This window comes from Callithrix jacchus, chromosome 6 (genome assembly GCF_049354715.1).
Source record: "Callithrix jacchus isolate 240 chromosome 6, calJac240_pri, whole genome shotgun sequence".
NCBI classification, from domain to species: domain Eukaryota; kingdom Metazoa; phylum Chordata; class Mammalia; order Primates; family Cebidae; genus Callithrix; species Callithrix jacchus.
In genome coordinates, this window is record NC_133507.1 from 77,451,604 (window position 1) to 77,469,096 (window position 17,493).

At 42.4% G+C, this 17,493-nt stretch overlaps 1 protein-coding gene across 15 annotated transcripts in view; it reads right to left on the reverse strand.

The window, feature by feature from the left end:
- Window positions 1–17,493, reverse strand: part of FMNL2 (formin like 2) — a 323,982-nt gene that overhangs the window by 23,769 nt on the left and 282,720 nt on the right. For 9 of the 15 annotated variants that reach the window (XR_013518929.1, XR_013518927.1, XR_013518928.1 and 6 more), the window contains 5 exons: window positions 14,087–14,197; window positions 10,400–10,549; window positions 7,906–8,007; window positions 5,985–6,297; window positions 5,418–5,636 (listed from right to left, as the gene is read on the reverse strand). Coding sequence is in view for 11 of the 15 variants with exons in the window: in XM_035304895.3 (XP_035160786.1) it covers window positions 5,418–5,636; window positions 5,985–6,297; window positions 7,906–8,007; window positions 10,400–10,549; window positions 14,087–14,197 (895 nt within the window). In the remaining 4 variants the exon portion in view is untranslated. Of the gene's footprint in view, window positions 1–2,576; window positions 2,598–5,417; window positions 5,637–5,984; window positions 6,298–7,905; window positions 8,008–10,399; window positions 10,550–14,086; window positions 14,198–17,493 lie in introns of all 15 variants that reach the window. The other 6 variants (XR_013518926.1, XM_035304894.3, XM_035304884.3 and 3 more) reach the window with 1 other exon arrangement.

The window sequence follows — 17,493 nt, forward strand, 5'->3', positions numbered from 1 at the left end:
CTGGCAACTAATTTGCTGCATTACAGTTAAATACTAGGACAACGGTTGGGACAAATAAAAGTGTTGGAGAGAAAAGACTCTTACTCATGTTATTAAATAGCAGAGAGGGCAAAAACTTGCCATTTTTTGACATCCTAAATTCTTGGCTGTAGACCACATATTTACAAACACACCTGAGAAGATGATCGGGCTGCAGACAGTGGCTGCCTAGACTACCAGGAGGATAAGCTGTGAACGCCGACTTTCCACCAGGGCAAGACCTTCCTGTGGGTGATTTCGATCATGAAGATATATTGGCTGCTGAGTTATTTCAAATAGACTAAGGGCCATGAATGGCTGAAATGAGTTTCTGGGGTCTTTCTCTGTCACCCAGGGTGGAGTGCAGTGGCACACTCATGGCTCACTGCAGCCTTAACCTCCCAGGCTCAGGTGAGCCTCTCACCTCAGCCTCCAAGTAGCTGGAATCACAACTGTGGCCACCACACCTGGCTAATTTTTATATTTTTTATAGAGACAGAGTTTCACATGGTGTCCAGCTAGTCTCGAACTCCTGAACTCAAGCAATCTTCCTCGCTCAGCCTCCCAGAGTGCTGGGCTTACAGACATGAGCCATCATGCCAGCCTGAGAAAACATGTAAGACAACAGAACAACAAAAAAGGTACATACAGAGCAAGACTCTGTTTTAAAAATAAATAGACAGATAAAGAAAAAAAAAAGAAAAAGAAATCACCGGGCACAGTGGCTCATGCCTGTAATCCTAACACTTTGCAGGGCAGAGGTGGGTGGATGACCTGAGGTCAGGAATTCGAGACCATACTGGCTAACATGGTGAAACACCATCTCTACTAAAAATACAAACATTAGCTGGGTGTGCTGCTGTGCACCTGTAGTCCCAGCTACTTGGGAGGCTGATACAGGAGAGTCGCTTAAACCTGGGAGTCAGAGGTTGCAGTGAGCTGAGATCACACCATTGCACCCCAGCCCACAACAACGAAACTCCATCTCAAAAAGAAAAGAAAAGAAAAATCTAGAAATTGTATTGCTCCTCAGAAATGGCCACAGTCCCTTCCCCTTCTTTTTGAAAAGCAAGTTCTCCCCGGGAGTCAGCTATGTTTGACTAGGAGATATCGATACATTCATTAAAAACACTGAAAACCTCTTAATAGAGAGAATGGGACCTATCTTTAAGGACCATGGGAGTGCCAACTCCTCTCACTGCGAGGGAATAAACTAAAATATATATAGGTAATATATATATTATGTAATATATAGGTAATCTATTTAAAATTATATTTGACCATTATGTATCATAAAGAAGTCTTCCCAAACCATTTAGCCATATACATTCACCTTCATCAGTCTGTCCTGGGTAGGCCACCACACTACTTGGGAGATTCACTATTTCTCATTATTGGCAAGAAAGGGAGGAGAACTTCAGCACTTCAGTGCAAGATAATATAAAAGCAACACGCGACTAAGCTTGTAGCTGCTGCTGGTCTGCCTCAGTTGGCATTAACTGAGACAGACGGTACCTCTCATTCCTCCAGAGTTACAAAGGCCATTTAAACAGCAGGAATGTCATCTGATAAACCCACACAAAAGCATGCAGAAACACAGACACAGCTTCAGCCAAACCAGGCCTCTCCACCACCAAATGTGACACCTTTGTCCCCACTACCCCACGGTATCAGATTCCTCGCCACAGCGTATTTCACCTACACTACCCAGGAAAACGAATGTTCTCAATGGGACAAAGGACCTTCCTCTAGCACTTGCTCCAGCATTGCCTCTGGCACTTCGGTAATGTTGGGGGTCAGGGGAGCAGGGGAGGGGCTGCCAGGGAGTCTTTTCATAACTTGAGGTGACAGGTTGGTGCCCATGGCTTCCTACCTTCCTTCTCATAGACATGGCAGGCTCATGACGCTCGCTAGAAGTTATGCCATTTGCAGCCACCCTTCTAACTATTTAGCAGGGTCAGGAATAAGCCTGAGATCAGAACACAGGCAAGAAAGTTCTCCTCCTTGAAAAGGTTTTTCTGACTTTAACCAGGGTGGGACTGGAGAAGAGGAGGAGGGCACATAGGTGACTACTGGACGCACTGTGTCACCATGGTTGAGGCTAAAGGTGGGTGAGTGCTCCCTGGAGAGGGCCAGAGACCAGCATGAGGGAGGGAGGGAGGGAGAAAGGGAATGGAAAGGGGGCATCTGTCACCTTTTTTTTCTTCTTTTTTCCCTAGAGGAGATCTAAAATAAATCCTTTTAGAGTTGAAGCCTCAGATGCCACTCTAAAAATTAAAAGCAAAAAAAAAAAAAAAGAAAACCTTTTTCTCAGAGGGAATGGAAGAGAGTATGTGAATCCAGGATGTCTGCTTCAAGGACAATAATCTCTTGTGTAGGTTCAACTAGACTGTGTGGGCAAACCTGGAATAATCATCAGCCACCACCAAGAATTCCCGCAGACACAAAGTCAAAATGCAATGGATCAAAGCAAAATGGAGTGGAAAGATGTCAAGGCACAGTGTGACCAACAGGAACGCATGGCAAATACTCAACACACGCAGTGAGGAGCAACCTACAGAAAAGCTTGATTGGCCCATCTTTTGTGGAAGCAGAAAGAACAGAGAAAATACAAAAAAATTAGATACGGTTAGAGTCAAGTGGCTCAGCAGTTCACGCACTCAGCACAGAATGTCATGCTTCTTGGACACGTTTCACAAGGCAGCACAGAGCCAAAAATTCATTTCCATTCAGGCCTACCTCCAAGACTCAACTATTTTGTTTTAAAAATTATACTCTTTAGAAGAGGGAAGAAAAAAATATTTCATCGTAGTGGTACCAAACAGCAATACTGAACTGTGCTAGGCATTCCACAGGGTCAGAATAATTTTTACATGAAAAACAATCAACCAAAGTCCAAATTCACATTGTGAAGATCCAAGCACATCCTCTCAAAGAGACAACAAAGGCTCTACCTGCTCACAGTCTGTCTCAGGTGACCTACCCGGGGAAAGGGAGCCAGATTGTTCTGTCACGGACTTGAGGGAGTAAGCCTTATTTTTCAAATGCGTATTTTACACTACTAATATTTTCTCTATAAAATACAAAGAAAACTCTCAACTAGATAAACTATGGGGCCCTCTTCTTGGTCTTCTGTCTTGACCACCAAGAACACACCTGCCCATTGAAGAGATAAGGCCTCACCCCACCCCCCTTTGCCTGTGGATCAGAGGCCAGTGATGTCACAGGTTTCTGACTTCACAGGAGGCCTGAGAATATTAGCTCAGCTCTGTCTCTTGGTTCTACTGGGAAATCCTGATTCTGTCTGGCCTCTTAGTTCCAGAGTGAGGGAGAGAATTACTGAGCACTCTAGCAAAACATCTCACCAAAAGGGCTTTAATCACTACGTATTAACAGTCTAAATAAGGATGAGTATTAAAGAGGGATTAAAGGCTTGCAGAAATTGCCTGATCTCAAGCTATCAAAGACTCATAAGGCTCTTGTAATGCTTCCAAGACATCCCTCTTAGTGTTTCATTTAGTGGACACTTAGGGAAATAAAGAGTTTCTCCATTTCTACCTACAGTCCTCTAAATTGCAAAAGCCACAACAGGGACCACTTCCAATTGTATAAACCCTAAAAGCAGTTGGTTATCAGCCGAGCACAGTGATGCCTTAAAAGACTGAGGCAATTGACAGAGCCAACATATTTTTAAAATCAAGTAGTGGGAAGAGCCCAAGCAAAAAAAAATAAATAGATCAATCACACAGGACATGGCCCCTTGGAAGGAAGCTTTAGACACATCTCAACCTCTGGGCTCTCACTCGGCCAAGGCGGTTCTGAGTTCTATGTTAGTGCTCAGGTGCATGGAAGTGGGTGAGAAATCACACATTAGTGTTTGTCAGAGACAAGGGAAGCAGCCCCAAGTGAGACACCATGGCAGACACATCTCACAGCAAGTGCTCCTTGGGGGCTACTGAGAGTGCCTAATCAGGGTGGCCAGGTGCAGGGGACAATTATAGCTTTCCACACCCAGTCACTGACAACAGCCTGGTGACGGAACACATTCCTGGGGCTGGGTATGAGGTTTCTTGTTTGTCTGTTTGTTTATATTCCATAGTCCATCAGTTCCACGATGACTCTCCTCCAACTTTTCTCCTTCAGAAGTAATAAAAGTTCTAGAAGAAAGTGGTAGATGGGGAAGATCTTGAAGGATAGAAATAAGTCACCGATTTACTGTGAACCTTACTATCAACTGGAATCTTGGTTGTTTCCCTGACAGTTTTATACAGAAGTCGGGGTGGAAGTAAAACCATGGATTTGATGTGGAATGAATTTATTCCAGGTGACTTTGGGGCATCCGAAAGGGCTCCAGTCATTATAATGAATGAGCCCGATTACCAGCTGGCAGAGCCACAGATGGGAGCCTGGAAGGGATGGAGATTGGGAAATCTTTACAGCTAAGACTGTCTTTTAGACTTTGGGCAAAAAGCTCTGAAAACTATCAGAGCCTTGAAAATAGAGGCTATGAGAGTGGTAGTTCTTCACTGGAAATAAAAGACCTCATGACAGGCTCAACTAAGTAAGGAGGCAGAATTACCACATGTCATAGGGATGGCAAAGTCTAGAGCAATTCCAAACACCAGGGAAACACTTCAGGACTGGGAAAACGGCTTGCAGTATCATCTTTGTTTCCGTGAGTCAAAACTAAGAACTTAGATGTCAAGGTATCAGAGTGACTCTCCTCCTCCTGCTCTGACCCCTTCCTCCCATTTTATTTCTGGTGAGGTGAGGATGCTGTTTTCTATCTCCTGGTCAGCAAGAGGACATGAATTATTTGGAAGCATTTTAAGGCATGATAATATGGCTGTTGGCAGCACTTCCTCCTGGAAGTTTAAATCCACTCTAGCAAATTCTGATGTTCTCAAATGCTCAGAAGACATGCCTAGGAGCCTACATTGGGCAATTATACATAAAAGCATGTTTTTCTTTTATAGATGACATCATAAATACCTTTAAAAAAAAAAAGAGTAAGAAGCACTCAATGTCTGTGCCTAATATTGAGCTTTGTCTACTAGATGTGCCCAGAAAGTATCTGGTGAACCCATAAAAATGCACTGATCCTCAAGCAGGCAGTTTGTCTCTCTTCAATTCTCTAGATGGCATCAGTGGACGGCAGGAAAATGGTGTGGGAGATCAGAACCTCCCATGTTGGGGGTGTGGTTGTGAAAAAGACTACTCAGAGCAAAATGCCTCCCATGCATGATGACATTCCCTCTGCTGGCTACATCAGCAGGAATTTCTTATGCTAGGAAGAGATACATGTCATGGCAAGAGACCTGGACTTTGAAAGAACAGCTTCAACTCTCTAAGACAGCATTTCTGATATGAGTACCTGGGTTTGAATTCTGTGCTCTTACCTGCTAATCCTGAGTTGAAAACCACTGTGGGTGAAGATGTTCCAGGCAGCGGGGGTGCAGAGGGAAGGGGAGGTGCTAAGGGAGGAGCTGGTACAGTCTCAGCTACAGGACCTGGGAGAGGAGGAGGAGGAGGAGGAGGGGGCGGTGGGGGAGGAGGAGGGGGAGGAGGCGGTGGCGGTGGCGGTGGCGGCATAGGTGGTGTTACCGGACCATTTTGCACTAGCAAAGAAAAAAACAGATGGATGTTGAAAATAGGAGAATGACTTTCCTGCAATTAAGCCATGTGCATATATAGTCATCTGAAAAGAACACACTTAAAAGGACAAAGGACTGTTTTCAAAAACCATAAAATGTCCTCACTGACAAATCGGAAAAATATTTCAACATATGTGAAATGAGGATTTATCATTTTAAGCTCAAAATATAAACAGTTAAGAACTACTTGAGAAAATCAATTCTAAAAGAACATGCTAACAAAAATAGACAAAGGACAGAAGTGGACAATTGGCAAAAGAAGAAACACAAATATTCCGATACCACCTTAGTCTTCCTGACAAGGTTTCTTACCTGATTCAGGTGTGTCTGAAGAGGGAGGCAGTGGTGGTGGAGGAGGGGGCAGGGGTCCCGAGGAAGCGGCCCCTGTTGTGGGTCCCACAGAGTTACCTGCTACCACTTCTGACCCTGTGGACAATGTGCCAGAAGCCACAACTGGCAGTATGGCAATATCCCCATCCCCTTTCTTCTGAATTTTAATGGTCCCTTGTTTCTCCAGTTCATGAATCTTTTTTTCCAGGGTAGACTGTCTTTGAATTGCTTCTTCTTTTTCTTTGACCATTTTTCTTAAAGTGTGAACTTGGGTATTTGCATCTTTGTAGATTTCCTGCAATAAAGTCCAAGGTCGAGTTTATCTTCACATAATATTCATACTTACTACCATTAGATTGGCAAACTGAGGATAAAGAGGAAAAAAGATACTCATATAAATGGGAATTCTATGGAACTCAGCGAGAACCTATAAAGTCTCATTAATTATTAGTTGGATGCTAGTAATGCCTGCAATATATTCTAGCTATTGTTGTTAGTAATGAAGTTCTTTCCATTTAATAAATGCAGCTAACTCAATTTTCCCTGCAGGTGGAAAGAAACAGAGCAGAAATGACCCTGAATGCTGACTCTGGAATCTCCTGAGGGTGCTCTGGTGATGCATGTTTTCCTTTCCTTTAACATTCATTTCTAACTCTTAGATCCACATATCAGCTAACAATAGACAAAAGGGCCCTAAATCAGACTTGGATACAAATCAGACTGGGATTAAAAATCTGCAAAGCATGGAATAATCTACTCATGAGTAACCAGGGGCTGACCGTTCCTGAATGGCTTTCTCTGGCCCTCACAATGCCCCCTTGACCGAGCTCAGGATAGTGATTGTTGCAACATTTTCCCTTCGGTAATGCGGTTAACAAAACAGGCCAAAGCTTCCCTTCACTAATTACTTACTTCTGTCTAGGTTCTTAGCAGAAAACAAAGAAGTTATAATTTTTAATTCAAAGGCTGTCCTGGTTCCTTTACTAAGGGGGGCCCATAGAGGTTCTAGTGAAAGGGTTTTATGGAACTGAACTTCCTTGCTGGGCCTTGTACAAGCGATCTCTCACCACAAACCTCCAGCAAGCAGGGAAATATTCTTCACACCCTGTCTTTTATTAATAATATAAGAGTCTGAAGTTGAATTGAGTCCATATGCTACAACTGTGTCTCGAAGGTGTGCCAGAAAATAAATCTCCTAGACTGAACCGTAGGACACGTCAGGATATCAGGCAACACACACAGACACGATAACCATCACATAAAAGGTGCCATTTCATCAGCAGTGCTGTAAAGGCGAGCCACTCGCCTCAAAGCCCTCTATTTTCAGCAAAATTCCAAGTACAGGGATGGCACTCCATAAATACCTGGCACGTAAGGTAGACAATACTAAGGCCACATGAAATAGCTGGGAGTAGCTGATAATAAAATGGATTGGTTTTGCTCTGCACCCCCCGCCTTTTTTTGGTGAATGCCATTAAGCCTAGACTGTGCTGTAGTTCACTGTTTCCACAGCAACCACCAAATCTGGTTTTGAGTGAAAGCAAAGCAAAGAAATACAAAGAAGCCCAAGTCCTAATAAAAATAAATAAGTGGCATGAATTAAATCCATGCTGTGTTTTTATTTCCAACCAAATGGGTGTTCCACAGAATTAACTCAGCCTTCTCCAGATGGGAAAACATTGCTGCTCCCAAAATCTGTGATAAGGAAATACTGAACCCCCAGTATCTGATTGCACACACATGTGTATACATATGCCGACTGTGTGTACTTTTCATCTGAGCATCACCTCTGAAACATTTCCAATAAATATGCTGCATCAATGCATTCCTCTGAAATGGATGAAGCTGGAGTGAGTGCATTCCCTACCGTGCCCATCTGGGCGGCTATCATCATCACGCTTACCCGAACAACATCCAGCTCCTTGTTCCTCTGCATGAGTTGCTTTTCCAGTTCCACAATCTTGGACATGGCTTCATTCTCTGTGTCTTGCAGTTTTTCAGATAACTGGAAAATTTTGAAAAGCAAGCTGTGTCACAATACAGGATCATCCTGGTCAGGCCCTCAGTTCTCAGAAAGTGCAGCTCCAAGGTCATTAGGGGCCAGGGCCCTGCATGTGTTCTACAAGTTGCTTTCTGGAGATGGTAATATTTATAATATGGTTCTGAATATGTATTTGTTTCTACCAGGAATTAATAACTTATACATGATTCTTAATAAGACCCACATGTTAGCTCCTTAGTGTTTAACATACACAGTGTGCCTCCCTCCATTTCTGCAGGGGCGAGCAAGGGTAGAGACAGTAAGTAGAAAAAGAAGGGAAAGTCCACCTCCATCCCCCACCTCCGTGCCAGGAAAGGGCTACCAGGCTAAAGCTTTGGAAAGCTGGTAACATATTAAGCTTGAATCTTTCATTCTAGGTAGCCAGATGAAAAACAATTACTGCTTGGTTCGATCCAAACTACACAAATAATAAACACTGGTTGGGCACAGTGGCTCATGCCTGCAATCCCAGTAATTTGGGAGGCCAAGGTGTGTGGATCACCTGAGGTCTCAGGAGTTCGAGACCAGCCTGGCCAATATGGTGAACCCCTGTCTCTACCAAAAAATACAAAAATTAGCCGGGCGTGATGGAGTACACCTCCATCTACCCAGCTACCAAGGAGGCCGAGGCAGGAGAATTGCTTGAACCCAGGAAGCAGAGGTTGCAGTGAGCCAAGATCACACCAAGCCAAGATCGCACCACTGCACTGCAGCCTGGGTGACAGAGTGAGACTCTGTCTCAAAAAAATAAATAAATAGGCCGGGCACGGTGGCTCAAGCCTGTAATCCCAGCACTTTGGGAGGTTGAGGCAGGTGGATCACGAGGTCAAGAGATCCAGACCATCCTGGTCAACATGGTGAAACCCCATCGCTATTAAAAATACAAAAAATTAGCTGGGCATGGTGGTGCATGCCTGTAATCCCAGCTACTCAGAAGGCTGAGGCAGGAGAATTGCTTGAACCCAGGAGGCGGAGGTTGTGGTGAGCCGAGATCGCGCCATTGCACTCCAGCCTGGGTAACAAATGCGAAACTCCGCCTCAAAAAATAAATAAATAAATAATAAAAGTTATTTAAGGGAGTCCATTTAAATGAACAGATGGTCTGCCACAAAAGTGACTACATAAGTATGGTCATACCATGTTGGCTGAGGAGAAAGACAGGGTGAGCCAGGTGTTAAAGAGCTGCTGTTCACATAAGGCCCTAACGTTGAGCAACTTCTGATCTCTAACATCTCACTGAAACTCATTACAAGAAAAGAAAACCAGGGAGGCAAAGTAAGGAGGAAGAGTGGAGATTTACACTGATCAGGTTCAGAATATAACACAAATCTTCTAAGGGAAGAGACACTGAGCCTCCAAAATTCTCTTTTTAAGGAATGCCAACTGGGTCATGGCAGCACTTTTAAAGGGAGGGTTTTTGGTTCATCAAATTGGCTTACCCACAGCCATGAAGATTCCTATTTTCAGAGTGATGGGGAAAGCTGAAGGAAATTGAGCATATGCAGTACTCTTTAAAAGAATGTGGAGAAAAATAAATGAACTGTTCAAAGGAGAAAATAATATTCCCCCAAAAGGAGACACTTCATTTTATAATCAAGGAAAGTGCCCATCAGACTCACCAAGAGAATTTGGTCTTCACAATGCTTGAGAAGCACCATTTTTCTGTTAATTCTTTTAATATTGAAATATATGGCTAATGAATGAACAAATAACCTCTAAAGGCCTTTACAGTCATATTCAAATGAGTCTATATGGAAAGAAAAATCCCTCAAAAAAAATGAGACCCCCCTCCTGTGAAAGAGCTGACAATGATACTCTGGACATTCTTCCTCAAAGAGGATATGTGAGAAAGCACACTGATGTCCTTGAAGATGCCTATTGTTGAAATGACTCTATTTAGAATTTGAGTACAGTAAGACAGAAATGTTCAGACATGCATCACAAAGACACTAGCTAATCCTGTCCATGGGCCTGTGTGGACATAGCTGATAAGAAGATACCTCTTCACCTCAGGCCAAATTCCCATATATCATTTCCCTCTAATCTTTTAGGTAATGCCAATCATCAAATTCCACCACTCTGCTTGAGCCTGTAACCAAGACTGTCAGGAAATGCACCTCAGCAGAAACTGAGCAGTTAAGTGAGCTAAAGCAAAGCAGTGGGTTCTATTTCATTTTATATAACACATCTCCCTTTTGGAAAGAACCCAGAACAGCTTGTGATAGCTCTCTATCGCAGGGCATGGCCCATTCCTACACTCCAAATCCTTTAATTTACCACCATAAGAGCTGACATTAATTCTGCTTTGCACCCAGCTGAAATGTAAGCAATTTTTCCTTTTCTGAGATGTAGTTACATGAGAGATGTTTTCTTCCAGTTCTTCCACCCGCTCCAAGGCGGCATTCTTAGTTTCAGCGTCTTCCAGCAGAGCTCCTACATCAAAAACGTTGTCCAGGTAAGCCTGGATCTGGACCTGAAGCTTGTCACTCTCAGTGTGTTTCAGCTTCTAAAAACCAGAATAGGAGAGAACGTGGTGTTAGCTCATCTGTGGAAATAGAACATCATTTCCCAACAGTCTGCGTGGTTTTGGTTTGTTTTAAGATAGAGTCTCGCCCTGTTGCCAGGCTAGAGTACAGTGGCCTGAGGCCTGATCTCGGCTCACTGCAACCTCTGACTCCTGGGTTCAAGCAATTCTCATCCCTCAGCTTCCCAAGCAGCTAGGATTACAGGCACATACCACCACACCCAGCTAATTTTTGTATTTTTAGTAGATATGGAGTTTCACCATGTTGGCCAGGATGGTCTCAATATCCTGACCTCGTGATCTGCCCGCCTCTGCCTCCCAAAGTGCTGAGATTACAGGGTTGAGGCACCGCATCCAGCCAGTCTGTGTGTTTTCTTTGTGACAAATAGTCCAACCCCCTCCAAGATAGAGCTTAACATGTCATCTTCCTTAACTGAATTATGGAGTGACTGCCTGGGGTGTATCATCAGATGACTTTCTGGTGAATACCCTTTCCCAAATGCACACACGTTTTTCCTGGAATCCTTACTGCCCCATGTAGTTATATTCCAATCTAAACCATTTTGATATATGTGAAGTTGGGACAACAGAAAAATTAAAAGCAGCTTTCACAGGTTATAATCACAGCCACATAAAACCTGAGGGTTATCCGTGTAGTGGAAAAGACTGGAGTGTTTGGTATCTTACCTGGGTAGTGATGGTGGCTCCAGGTGGGGAAGAAGATTAGGCGAGAGGTGGGGTAGACACTGACAGAGTTTATACTTAGCCTTGGGGATTATTTTTAGCACAAATTGCTAGAGCCCAACTTCCATACGTCCCTCCCTAAGTCAGTATACAGCATGAACAGCTCAGGGCTCCCCAAAGCCAATCAGACAGCTTTCCCCAGTTCACTGTCTCTCAAACTAGGCATCCTGCGGGGACTCAGCTAGCTTTGGAAATTAGAGGTCAAATAAATCAATGAATCTTCCCTACAAGTAACATAAGCCATGACTTTCCCTGGGAAACAGATGAGTGGCTAGAATACCTGGCACATGGAGGATGCCAGGAAACATTTATTGAACAAATCAATGGCCACTTACAAGGCTGAGTTTTTGTAAACTAATGAAGCATGCTTTTACATTACTCTTCTATCCACCTCTAACAGTGTTCAGAGTCAACACACCATGAAGTTAAAGAAATATAGTTTTGAAAAAATCTTAGATTTCTAAGAGAAATTCCACTCTACATGAATTTTCAGAAAAATGGATTTTCCCCTAGGTTTAATCGGGAATTCTACAATACAGCTTATTCTGAAGATAGAGTGTTCTGCCTTCATTTAGGAGTCACAAATGAGGATGGTTTCTATATAAGGGCAAAGGCTAGAACAAAAGGAGAAGCAGCTTAATGGGACTTTTCATGAGATTCACAAAGAGTAACAGATGTTCAGTGATAAGTCAGTACCTGCCATTATAATCTAGAGCATAAACGAGCTCTGCTCAGACACCACAAAACTGAACCTGGAACACCACTAGGAATTTGTACATTCAATTTTTGTTTAAATACTGACACTTTTAGAGCATAGGAGAAAAAAGGGTAGACAAACCTTGATCTCAAAGTAAGAAAGAATCTTTCAGTACAATATTCCACCAGTGAGATAAACAAGTCTTTAAATAAATAGGAAAACAACACTTTAGTGGAAATCTATTACACCTCTCCTCAAGTAGGCCTTTAGACAACATTAGGTCAGTCTATTCAAGGGCAGCCCAGCCAGTGTAGGAAGCAAGGCCTTCAGGTTGACAGTAATGCCCTCTGTGATTCCATTTCCCAATAAACTGAGGGTACAGTCTGTGTAATCACTTGGGTTTATCTCTAACAAAGATGGGCAACTGAATGCTAGAGATGCCCAAAGGAAGTATTTTTATAGTTTTCATAGCTAGAAACAGCCCTGAAATTGAGATCACTGGTTGGGTGCCTCACTTGAGGCAAGAGTTTGAGACTAGCCTGGCCAATATAGTGAAACCCCATCTCTACTAAAAATACAAAAATTAGCCAGGCATGATGTCTATAATTCCAGCTATTCAGGAGGCTGAGGCATGAAAATCGCTTGAACCCAGAAAGCAGAGATTGCAGTGAGTTGAGATTGTACCACTGTACTCCAGTCTGGGTGATGAAGTGAAACCCTGACTCAAAAAAAAAAAATAGAGGAGGAAATTGAAGTCAACAATTCTTGCTCTATCACTTGACCATTCCTATATGAACGAGAAAACAAAACTGCCTGGGTCCTCAAGTCCATTTCTTTTCCTTTTTTAGACACAGGGTCTCACTTTGCTACCCACACTGGAGTACAGTGGTACAATCACAGTTTGTTGCAGCCTTGAAATCCTGGGCTCAAAAGATCCCCCAGCTTCAGCTTCCCAAGTAGCTGGGACCACAGGCATGTACCGCCACACCCAGCTAATTATTTTTTTTTGTTTTGTTTTTGAGACAGAGTCTTGTTCTGTCGCCAGGCACCAGGCTAGAGTGCAGTGGCGCAATCTCGGCTCTCTGCAACCCCAGCCTCCCAGGTTCAAGCAATTCTTCTGCCTCAGCCTTCCGTGTAATTGCGACTACAGGTGTCCACCACCGCACCCAGCTAATTTTTGTATTTTTTTAGTAGAGACAGAGTTTCACTATGTTGGTCAGGGTGGTTTCGATCTCTTGACCTCATGATGCGCCCGCCTCAGCCTCCCAAAGTGCTGGGATTACAGGCGTGAGCCACCGTGCCCAGCCCACACCCAGATAAGTTTTTAGTTTTTTTATAGATAGGGTCTCACTATGTTGCCCAGGCTGGTCTTGAACTCCCAGGCTCAAGTTATCCTCCACCTCACCCTCAAAAAGTGCTGCAATTACAGGTGTGGGCCATCAGCCTTTTCAAGACCATTTCTGATTTTCACATCAAGTTTCTGTTTCTTAACTGAAGAAATTCAGGGAACTGACTAAACAATTCTACAAGGGAATAAGAAAAAGGGAAACTTTAAACCTCCTCCTAAGAACTAAAAGTGGAACTTCCAAAGCCACAAACACTATAAGCAGAATTTAGCAGCTTCAGGAGGAAGTCTCTGGTGTCCATTTCCTCATTTTTTTTAAGTGCTCTAAGCACTGACTCATCACTCTACAGTCTTGGCTTGATTTTCCCTGCCCAGATGGGGTCCCCAGAGTAACCAAGAATGCAAATTACCCAATAGCCCAGATGAAGGATGCAATGAGACTTGACCCAGATGAAGCTCAAAAGCAGAGAAAAACTGCAGCAAGGCTTCAAGAGGTTATCTGATTCCCTTACTAAAAGGCTGCTAGCAGAAGATGGCCTGAGGTCCCAGGAGCCCCAAAAGAATCCAGCTTCTTTGGCAGAGTACATCACTCAGCTCTGTTCCCTTTAACTAGCACTACAGTAGTTGACTGCACAGAGTTTTAAGCATTCTTTAGCTGCTATGGAAGTGTACCTTTGAGGGTAGGCAATAAGTCAATTCTTATATGGGAGCCAAAGGTTACAGTTATACTCACGTCCAAGTATTCATCCAGGCCTAATTTGGTAAATTCATATTGGAGGTGAACTCTGAAATTCATATCTTCTACTGAATGAACTACAATATTAATAAACTGCATAGAAGCCACCTGAAATGAAATTGTCAAGGGGTTAGATGGGTTCTAGGTTTTTTTCTCAGTTTAATTGCAGGTATGTGCTTTCAATTTCACAAAGGAGGCTCACTTACTGATCTCCTTTTCCTCCATTTCACGGGTTCTTTAAAAATATTTTATAATCATTTTTAAATTCAAAAGTCACAGAGGTGCCACAATAAGATACCACTTCACACCCCCTAAGATGGCTATAATAAAAAAGGAATACAATAACAAAAGCTGGCAAGGATGTGGAGAAATTAAAACCCTCATCCTCTGCTGGTGGTAATGTAAAAAAGGGTAGCCACCTGAAAAACTGTGACTGTTATGCAAAATGATAAACACAGTGTCATCATATGACCCAGCAATTCTGCTTCAAGATATACAGTGAAAAGAAATGAAAATATACGTCCAGGTAAAAACCTGTACACAGATGCTCACAGTAACATCATTAATAACCAAAAAGTAGCAAGAACCCAGTGTCCATCAACCAATAAACAAAATGTGGTATATTCATACAATGGAACATTATGAAACAATAAAAAGCAATAAATTACTGACACATGTTACAACGTAAACTTGAAAACATGTTAAATGTTAAAAACTAGTTGTAGAAGACCACATGTTGTATGATTCCATTCATATAAAACATCCAAAACAGGTAAACTATTGAAACAGAAAGCAGGTTAGTGGTTGCCTAGGGCTGAGGGTGGGATAAGTGGGAGTGACTGCCAATGGATACAGGACTTTTTTGGGGGGGCGGGGTTGAGGGGGAGGGATGACACTATGTCCTAAATTAGATTGTGGTAAGGGTTGTACAACCCTGTGAATAGGCTAAACAGGCACTGGATTATAAGTAAATGGGGTGAATCTGATGGCATATTAATTATATCTCAGTAAAAGTCACATAGGTATATAAGACAAGCTGTGTAAATTATAGATATGTTGTACAAAATGTAAAAATTATTACAAAGAACATTAAGAAGAACTTTAAATCACCTACAATCTCACCACAAGGTAACCACACCTAAAAATGTCCTGTGAGCTCTGCCATATCAACAGGATTGTAACAGATCCCTGACCCACCTTTCCATATAATCAACCAGCTTCCATTCCCTGGAAGCTTGGGATTTGCTGCTTTCTCCCCACAACTGCACCAGTGGTGAGACCTGCCACAGAGAACACCAGTCCCCAGTTTGATAAATAAAAGAACAGCATTCAACAGGTCTAATTTGCTTTCCACAGTGACAGTCAGTCTATTTATGGTGGAAACGTTTTACTAATGCTTTCCCTCCACAGCTACCGCCCAGCGGAGTCTCTGGCAAGGAGACAACATGATTGAGTGATGCAGAGTTAAACTTACTCTGGGAACCACCTGACTCCTTGTCTCTCTACAAACCTAATTTCCTTTATCTTTTAAAAATTGTTTTTATCGAGTTAGAGTCTTCTTTGAAGATATGGTATACATTGGATATCTTTGGAAGATGTGTAAAGTCTCTGGCTTACAAAGGACTCTACTGCAATTTACTTAAAAAAAAAAAAATGACCATGAGTTCTATCACTGAATGTGCTTTAAAAAATATACTTTAACACAGGCATGTACAAAATACAAACTAGAAAAATGTTTTTAAAAAACTGTCAGTTTTTGTTTTCTTTTGTCCACAAAATACGCAGAAAAAGGATAACTGTCTTATACTACATTTAAAAATGTATACTATATGCTATGAGGAATACGCTGTTTTGGAGGTTGTGCAACCTAACTGCATTCCCAAGACAGTTTGTCAAAAGCCTCATTTTCTGGAGAGAAAATATGGCTGGATTCTGGCGTCTTTCCATTCCTCTTCTGAAAACAGGTCTAAATGATCTACTGAGTTTCATGACATGCCTAAGAGCCAACTCTCTGAAGGTGACACATGAATCCAGTGCACATAACGTGTGTAATAGCAGGCTCTAAATAAGGTACCTCAATGCACATATATGTGAATAAATGAACTGAGAAAATAGGCCCTGGTTTGTATATGGATAATGCAGGTGTTTTAAAGGGCTTTATATAATTATGATTTCAGCAGAAACTCAAAAGGCAAAAAGATCTGGCAAGTATCATAAATGAGCAGGCTGGGCTGTGTGTCACACAACAGGGAAAGGTGTGGACTGTGACAAACCAGAAAGAACATCTCTGCATTAAAGCAATAGGGCTGCTTGGCTCCAGCAGCTGACACTCTGTAGGAACAGGGGCCTAGTGTTCTCAGACATTTTCAGTTTCCAGGAAAATCAGATGTGTACTTTTATATATCATATTCAATTTTTTTAAGTAGGGTCATCACTGTCAGACTAAACTCACAAGCCAGTAGGTTGGCTTTAGCGTGGGAGCCTCCAGTTTGCAACCTCAACTCTAACAGAATGAGTAAGTAACCCTAACAAGGCACAAGAAAGAAACTGACATCATGAGACAAGGCACCAACCTCCTTACATATTTATCACCAGGGCCAGCATTAGCCTTAACTTCCCTAAAAAAATCCTAATAACAAGATTCTAAAAGTCAGTACAAAAGTATCTCTTTCATATGTGTGTGTGTGTGTGTGTGTGTGTACATAAAGTGTGTGTATATATATACATATATATAAGTATACATATAAGTGTACATAAGGGGGACAATGTAAAAGTGTCCCTCTTTCATATATGTGTACACACACACACACACAAACACACATACACTTTGAAAAGCAAATAACATGCTTTATGCAACAGAAAAGCTTCCCTATAAAGGATTTCATCTTTTTTACTGATTTGGAAAGGGCTAAGGGCTAAGACACATATAAAATTTGAGGACTCAAAAAATTCTGTTCACAAAAAGGGTTAGAAGTGTGCAAAGCTAGGTTTCATGTTTTATAACTGCTGAAGCAATTCAAATGAAAACTTCACTTGGTGTCCTTTGCAAGGTAAGAAGCAATTGGTATGTCGGTTTCACGTTAGAAGTGATCTGGGAAATTACACACAAGTTAGGATCTCCTGGGTCTAGAATTTCCCTAGGACAATGGGATTGGCTCAAGGCCTACAGATCTGGTGCACTAAAGAGTAAAACTTCTGAAGAAATTCACTATGGTAGATTCTATCTTCCTTCCAGGATTAGATTTACGTTTATGAATGCAGAAGCGCTGCCACTCACTTTGATGTTCTTCTTCCCATAGAATGACAGGACTGCTGTGGAACCACATGTTCTTGTTTGTCACCTACCCTGCCACGGTGATCCCCAGTATGACTAGAGCCTCACAGAATTACCAAAGCAGAAAAGA